The sequence below is a fragment of the Papio anubis genome, chromosome 4, assembly GCF_008728515.1.
Source record: "Papio anubis isolate 15944 chromosome 4, Panubis1.0, whole genome shotgun sequence".
NCBI lineage: Eukaryota > Metazoa > Chordata > Mammalia > Primates > Cercopithecidae > Papio > Papio anubis.
The window spans coordinates 146,471,328-146,479,225 of record NC_044979.1 but is presented as its reverse complement, the minus strand read 5'-3'; the positions used below and the strand labels follow the sequence as shown (position 1 = coordinate 146,479,225).

The 7,898-nt window shown below is 64.0% G+C and overlaps 1 protein-coding gene across 4 annotated transcripts in view; it reads right to left on the bottom strand.

The window, feature by feature from the left end:
• Positions 1–396: 396 nt before the first annotated feature.
• The window catches only part of TTYH3 (tweety family member 3), a 35,033-nt gene continuing 27,531 nt past the window's right edge, over positions 397–7,898 (bottom strand). For 2 of the 4 annotated variants that reach the window (XM_031665641.1, XM_031665639.1), the window contains 4 exons: positions 6,768–6,941; positions 6,170–6,245; positions 5,157–5,257; positions 3,417–3,533 (listed from right to left, as the gene is read on the bottom strand). In XM_031665641.1, the coding sequence (XP_031521501.1) occupies positions 5,177–5,257; positions 6,170–6,245; positions 6,768–6,941 (331 nt within the window). In that variant the 3' untranslated portion in view covers positions 3,417–3,533; positions 5,157–5,176. Of the gene's footprint in view, positions 3,534–5,156; positions 5,258–6,169; positions 6,246–6,767; positions 6,942–7,898 lie in introns of all 4 variants that reach the window. The other 2 variants (XM_031665642.1, XM_031665640.1) reach the window with 1 other exon arrangement.

Sequence of the window (7,898 nt, the reverse complement as noted above, 5' to 3'; positions counted from 1 at the left end):
TAGCCAGGATGGTCTCCATCTCCTGACCTCGTGATCTACCCTCCTCGGCCTCCCAAAGTGCTGGGATTACAGGCGTGAGCCACCGCGCCCGGCCTCGCCCACCCATTTTGCAAGGCCCTCGCCCACTCACTCCAGAAGCCCTGCCCACCCCATCCCTGGAGAGCCTGTCCCCGGCGCCCCGCCAAGTCACTCCGAGGCCCCGCCCACCCCTGGAAACTCGCCCACAACCCCGAGAGGCCCCGCCCACCCGTTCCCGGCGCCCAGCCCACCCCTCTGAGCTGACCTGGTCGGTCCTGCTCTCAGAGTTCCCCTATACCCCCACTGCCCCTGCCTGGAGCTGCGGACTCCCTACCGTGGAGTGCCCAGCCAGGAGCCAGAGCAGCTCAGGAAGAGAGGCTTGTTTAAAATTTGTTTATTTTAAAACATGAAACCCAAGCTGAATAGAAACCACAGAAATTACATTGACGAGATTTTTAGTATTTGCCAAGAAAAATAAAGCCCCCAAAGAAATAAAAATCAGCCCCCAAACCCAGTTCTAAAAAAACAAAAAAACACAGCGACAGTACATACAGCCATGGCCCTACGGAGGCTGGAGGAGGGGGAAATGCAAAATGGTTCAGGCCTCAGTTCCTGGATGTTAAATCACACTGGGGTGGGGGAGGTCAGATGCCCGGGCGGTGCGTGGGGCGGGGAGTAAACCGGGAGGCTGAGTCTTAAGATTATATATATATATTATATATAACAAATATGAAGTGGTTCAGTACACAACCATTATGGTTAAACACAAAACAAAGATCCCACAGGAGGGGCCCTGGTCCCCCGCCTGCCCCCGTCTGAGGTTCTGGGGTCCAGGGCGCTGCCTCACCACCCCTCCCAGGGCTGGGCAGAGCTGGCCCCAGGGCAGGAGCAAATGGTGCTTGGAACTCAAATTGCATAGTGAGATGGGTGGGTGGGCAATGGGCCAGGGGCTGCTCCCAACCAGGCCCGTTCACTACCAAGCTTGCCATGACATGTGGAGGGCTCCTGGGGTAGTGGATGCCTGCTGAGGAGCCCCCTCGGTGAGGTAAGCCCATGGGCTCCTCCCTCTTGTCCCCAGGGCCACCCTGTCCTTCCAATGAAGCTGTGGGCCTGGGAGCTGTGAGACCCCCTGTGCAGGGTGAGAGTGGGGCCCGGCCACGGCAGCAGGCACCAGCCAGATGCCCCCAGTAGGTGTGGTGAGGTCATGGGATGGAGTAGTTAGGAACAGGGCACTGAAAACTCAGAACAAAAGTACAACCAACGGCAGGCGCTCCCCTCCACCTACTGAGGTGGGGTTTGAACCCCTTTTGATTTTCCCCATTTCCTTTCTTCAACCTCGGTGAGTAGAAAGTCACAGACGGGCACACACGCACACCACGGTCGGGAGTCCCGAGACAGCACGAGGCTGGAAGCCCCGGCCTCGCCGCCTCTCGAGCTATGTCCATTCACCTGGCAGGCAGCCTCGCGGCCATGGACAGCATTTGTGCTTCTGAGCGGTCGCAGGGCGCTTGGCGGGCACCCAGGCCAGAGAGTGCCAGGGCCTCCCTCCCGGCCCTAGCTCTGGAGAGCTCCCCTGGCGGGTCAAGCCCAGAGGAAAGACTGGGCAGGTTGGCTGTGGTGGGGCCTCCGAGGGGGCTCAGAATGTCAGCCACGCGGGGCCTGAAGCAGAGGCCCCTCCACTGAGGTTTGGTCACGTCTGGGGAGCTCAGACGCCCTGGCTTGGGGTCCCAGGCCCATGGACTCCCCTCCCCACTCTGCCCTCCCACATCCCCATTTTTGGTCCCAAATACCAGCACAAAGAAAGGAGGGGTTCACAGAGGAAGGGCAGGGCAGAGCCTGGCCCCAGGGAAGGGATGAGGACATTTCCGGTCCAGGTAGCTGCCGGCTGCTCTGGGAGGAAGAGCCACGTGTCTGTAAACTGCTGGGGCTGGCGGCCCGTCCCCCTGCAGGGCCCGGCCTTGACCCCCGCACACGGCCATCCAGCTGCCCTCTGGCTGCCCCTGGCCTTGGCACAGGCATCAAGCCTCGAGGGCTGGGCTGGTTGGGCCAGGGCTAGGGCTGGAAGGGGCAGCACGTCCGATCCTGATGTGGCGTGGCTCTGCCCTCCATGGCGGGAAGCACAGCAAACATCGTACACTAAAGCCAAAAGCACCGTAGGGAAGCCTCGCTCCCACTTCACTGGGAGGGAGACCGAGGCCACAGGACCTCAGTCCACAGCCTGCGGGAGGTTCATTCCCAAGGACAGTCCTCCTGGGGCAGCACCTGCCTGGGGAGGGGTGTCCAGGCCCTTGGGCTGCCTGTTGGTCTTTGGCACCCCCTGGAGCACCCCATGAAGAAACGCTACTGCAGCCTTGACTCCCAGCCAGCTGCTCCGGCCTCGGCTCCAGCCCGGACTTGGGCTCACGCTGCCGGCTCTGGGCCAGCCAGGGGCACCCGTGGAGGCTGGGGGGTGAGGTTAGTGGTTAGTCCCAAGAGGGGATGGCAGGGGCTGAGGGACATTCACAGACGGCTCGGGTCCAGCCCCTCAGGCCGGGGTCCTGGGACGCTGTACCTGTCATGGATGGAAATGGAACCAAGAAGGGAGGGAAGGGGGTGCCAGCGGTCCCCCTCAGCCCGCAGCCCCGGCCTGCCCTAGAGATGACAAATGTGGTTAGTGCAAAGAATGAACCAGACACAGCTGCCCAGTCTCTGGGTGGGGGAAGGGGGTTTGGCACCAAGAAGGCAGCCAGCACTGGGTGGCGGGTGAGCAGCCCGGGCTCCACGTGGCCCCTGCTGTCCATGGAGGGCTGGGGCCTCCGGCAGGGCGGGTGCTGAGGGAGAGAGTGAAGCTGAGGTGATGGAGAGAGGCCCTGCTGGAGGGGGCCTCTGGCAGCTGGCAGGAGGGGTAAGCCTGTGGGTGGGTGGGCTGCACGGGCAAGGAGGGCACTGCAGAGAGACAGGCACGCGGAGGGACCATGGGGGGACCGCAGGGCAGAGATGAGCAGATGGCACGTGCCCGTCCCTCAGCGGCCAGCAGGCGCCAACACAGAGCGGCCCCAGCCGTGCCTGTGAACTAAGAAGGGGTCCACAGAAGTGCCGGGCAGGAAGAAGGAGAGCTGTGGAAGGAAGGGCCGGCGACAGCACAGGTTGGGTGTGGCCAGGACTTGTGGGTGCGGCGGCCATCTGCAGAGGGAGCGTGCCAGGATAGTAGGTGGCGTGCAGTGTTGGGGCATCGGCTGGCGGCAGCGTTCAGGTGTGACCCGAGTTGGCGGTACGGGCCCAGAGCCCCTGCGTCTCCACTGTGCCCCTGCGGGGAGGGGAGAGGAGGGCAAGCGGCCTGCAGACGCGTCCGGGGTGGGCCTGGTGCAGTGTGCGAGGGTCCGGCGGGTGGCCCGGGTGGAAGCGGCAGTGCTGGCACAGGGAGGGGCAGTTGGCACGTGGGGTGGGTGGCTGCCGGGCGCCGTCTAGTGGCTGCCGCTGGAGTCGGGGCGAGGCTGGCTCGTGGCGAGGTATTTGGCTCTCATGCTGGAGGTGTACTGGAGGGAGACAAGGGGGAGGTGTCAGCAGGGCCCCTGCATGGCACACGCAGTCAGGGGCGTCTTCCGCGTGGTCCTCACTCGGCTGAGCCAGAAGCCCTGGGGGCAGAATGGGACAGCACAGGGTGCCCTGACAGAGCCTACAGGGAGGGGCTCAGGAGGGGCCGCGGGTTGGGGGGCCCTGTGCTCTGGGCCTGGCTGGGGCTGAGGGAGGGGCAGCCCCCAGACTCGCCAGGTTCAGGGCAGGGGATGTCTGCTCTGAGGAAGGGTATACACACGGCCCCCCCATGCCCACATCAGCGGCATTTGGGCGTCGGGCCAGGCAGAGCTCTGCCACCCCCAGAAGCCACAGCTCCACGGCCCTACCTGCACCCAACGTGCCCAGGACCTGAAGGACACAAACCAGCCACCCTTCAGGGCCAGGCCAAGGCCTCCTCCCAGCCCAGGGCCGGGTCCTCCTACAGCCAGGCCATAGCATGCAGGAGTACAGAGGCCCCAGCCTGAGGACATCCCCCGGGCCACTCTGCCCCTTCACGCTATGGAAGGAGAGCCCCCTAAGCCACACAGGAGGCTGGAACAATGCCGCCCCCCACTCCCGTGGGGGACCCCACTGTGGGCTCCTGGAGGTCTTGGACTTAGGAACAGAGGCAGCTGCAGGGGGTGCTGCCGTGTGCCTGGCTCTGCAGCTGGCCTGCACGTCGTGGGTGCCCTCGTCCAGCCAGGAGTGTGAAGGTCTTGAGTGCACGTGTGTGTGCATGAGAGTGCATGTGTGTGCTCACAGATAAACGCACACGCGCGAGGCATGTGCTGAGGCCAGACAGTGCAATGGACCCACAGGCCTGACGCGGGTCAGGAGCCGGCGGTGGTGAGGAGACCTGGCAGGCTGGCTCCCATCCCAGGTGGGCTCCAGAACCCCAGGGCCCCAGGCCCATCCCCACAGTCCCCAGACTCAGACGCACAGAGCTTCCCGGGTCCCCGAGAGCCCTCCTGGGACACCTAGAAGGTTTCGAGCAGCCTGTGGGGACGCCATGGAAAGGGTGGGAGGAAAGAGCCACGGCCCAGAGCCTCGTCATTCCACGGACATGCAGCACAAGGCGGGGGGTGGGGTGGGACGGGACGGGGCACACGCCCAGACCCCTGAAGGAGCCCAAGCAGGCACCCACACCACCGTGGGACCAGCGGGAGAAGCTCGCGTGCTCGCCGGCACACGCCTGTCCGTGTACACACCCCCGATATGCAGTTGGTGCCTCCAGGGCAGGGCCTGCTGGCCACACGCCCACGGCCCTAGGCACATACAGGGGTCTGGTGCATGGATTCCTCACTGGGAGGTGACAGAAGGGGCTGGGGCCACTTGGAGCTGGTGGCAGAGTCCCCAGAGGCCAAGCAGCTGGGCAGGGGGAGCCTGGAAGGGGACTTGCCAACCCCACTGTGAGGCTGGCAGACCCAGAGCCGGCATTAGAAGTCTCTGGCTGGGCTGCGGCGCTCAGAGCTGGCCCTGCCAACAGGAGCCGGACAGATGGAGCCCCAGCCCAGTGCCGACGGCAGGGCGGCAGTGAGTGCAGGGCAGAGGCGGGAGGCGCAGGCGGGTGGCCGTGCGGGGTGGGGGACCCGGTGGGTCAGTACCTGTCGCTCTGAGGGCACAGCTACCACAGCGTTCGGGCACTGTCCATGGGCTTAAACTGCCAGCCCGCGTGGCTGCCAGAGTCCAGGGCAGCCAGATAGCGCTAGGAGGGCCCAGGGTGGGTGGGGTGCAGGAGAGAGAGAGAGAGAGAGAGAGCGCGGCCTCAACGCCAGGGTGCGGGGCCGGGAGCGGGCTGTGGGCCATGTGATGGCAAGGACGAGGGCAGCCGAGCGGGACTGGGCCTGCACCTGGATGGCCTGAGGCTCACAGGGCTGGCCCCTCCCAGGCACCCCAGGCCCAGTTCTGTGCTACAGGGGACCACGACAGCGGCTCCGGGATGTGGATTTCTGAGCAAGGCAGTCTTCAGCCTCCCAAGCCCTGTCTGCCTCCTCCCCAGTCCCCCAGCTTTGCCACAAGCTCCTTCTCTTCGGCACCCTGTCCCCGCCTGCCTGTGTCTTACTCAGGAAGTCAGAGGGGACACCAGGCCTGGGCTGGAACAGCCATGGGTGGACACTCAGGAAAAGACTCAAGGAAGACAAAGAAAAGGAGGCAGAGTCAGGGCCCCGGGAACTGGAGTGGTGGCACCCCACAGGTCCAGAAGGCACAGAGAATGGTGGGTGAGGCCACGGAGGGCCTGGTGCAGGGCCGTGCCTATGAGCTGGGAGGGCCACAGTGGGGCCACACCTGCCCGCCCACCCTCTCTCCTTCCCCAAGAAAGGGCCTGAGAGCTGACCCACTGGGCGGCTGGCCCCGAGGCTGCCCACTCTGGCCCCAGGGCACTCCAAAGCTGGCCAGAAGGAGCTGGCAGGCCCACCCAGCCCTGTCTACTCAGGCCGGGCGCCCTGCAGAGAGGTCCCAGCTGGGAAGGGTCACCTAGGACCCCAGTGGTGGTGGCTCACAGCTGCCCCCAGAGCTTACACTAGCCGCACGTGCCACACCAGCCCACCGATGCAGTGGAACAGCGGATCCCCAAGGCTGAGCAGCCCCCCATCCACCCTCCTGCCCCAAGACTTACTGAGGGCGGCGGGGACTCGCGCCCAATGAGTGGGGTGTTCTCACAGCGGGGGTTCTGGAAATTAGCATTCTGGCTCCTGAGGCATGAGGGGAGAGAGGCCGTGAGTGCCTGCTGGCCACGTGGTCCCAGCTCCAGGTCGGGGGGCCCATGGGTGGGCCGGCTGTGCCCACCCAGCTCTGCCTGGCACCCTCATCTTTGATCCTGACTTCCACAGGGATGGGCATATCCATTCCCACTGGGGGTCCGACGAACCCAGCACAGTAACAAAGGGTTCAGAGAGGGCCCACAAAGAGACCCCTGCCCACCTGGGCCCAGCCAGAGTTCACTCCCTCCGAGCCACCTGCCCACCATGTAGCTGGGCCCTGAGGTCCTTGGCCACAGAGTCCTTGTGCCCTGGACATGGAACCTCCATGTGACCACGTGGCCTCCCCATGGCCCCTGGACCGTGTTCACCTGGGGCAGGAGGCACTCAAGGCCAGGGCTCCCCAGCCCAGAGGCTGCCCCTTCTCCAACCCCTTCCCTCGAGCTAGCGCCAGCCTGGATCCAGGCTCTCAGCTGCGATGTGTCTGCTGGCCCCACTAGGCCCCCCTCAACTCACATGTACTCAGTGACCGGGGCGTTGCTGACGGTGTGGGCCGCGGCCGGGATGCTGGTCTCACTGCCATAGCTGCTGCCACAGCTGTACAGGCTGGGCATGTGGACGCGGTAAAGGCTGTCGTGCGCCTGCCGTGGCCCTGGAGCGGCCTCCTCCTCCCCGTCCTCATCAGGGCCTCTGTGAGGAGGGACACGCAGCACAGGCTCAGGCCCCAGCAGGAAGGAGCTGGCCACAGATCCACAGGGGTCAGCTCTGGTGCAGACAGACACTTCTGGTTCCAGTCCTGGCTCGGCCACGTGCATACTACATGTGGGACTATGAGCAGGTCACCCGGCTCTGCATCCAGCCCTGCCCTTGCAAGGTGGGGTGCTAAGAGACCGGTGTGGTCACCTGAGTGCCAGGCCCTGTACTGTGGCCTGTGCATGGCAAGGCTGGCTGGCTGCTTACTGAAAAAAGAGTGCGGGGCCCCTCCTGGGAGGGTACAAGAGGCTAGCGTGCCTCTTAAGGGCGCAGGAGGCTGGGGTGTCTCTTGGCTCTGCAGGATCCAACCGCACCCTTGGGTGGCCTGAGCCAGTTTTCCCAGCCCTGCTGCCCTCTGGCTTTCTGTCTTCCACTCTACGCGAGCCTCTGGCACTCTGGAGCTCCTCCACACTCCAAGAGGTCCCAGATGGGACCCAGGATAGGTTGCCTGGCAGCAAGCACTTCAGAAACAGGACAGTGGTAGCTTTTGGCTGCACAGGGGCCACCAGCCAAGCCCCTCACACGCAGTGGCTCATTGAGTGCCCACTCGACACTCCAGCTGAGTCCTCTTACAACTCCCTTTTTACAGTGAGGGAAACTGAGGCCCAGAGTGGTTAAGTGACTTGCCCACATCATACAATAGGCAAGGATAGAGACAGGATCTGAATCTAGCCCTGTGGGTCCAGGGCTATGCTCTTATCTACTCCCCTATGTCTGCCATCTTTGTTGCCACTGACACCATCACCACCACCATCACCAACATCACCAACATCACCAATGCCATCACCATCACCATCATCATCATCACTATCACCACAACCACACCACCATTACCATCACCATCACCACCACCACAACCACCATCACCATTACCATCACCATCATCACCACCAC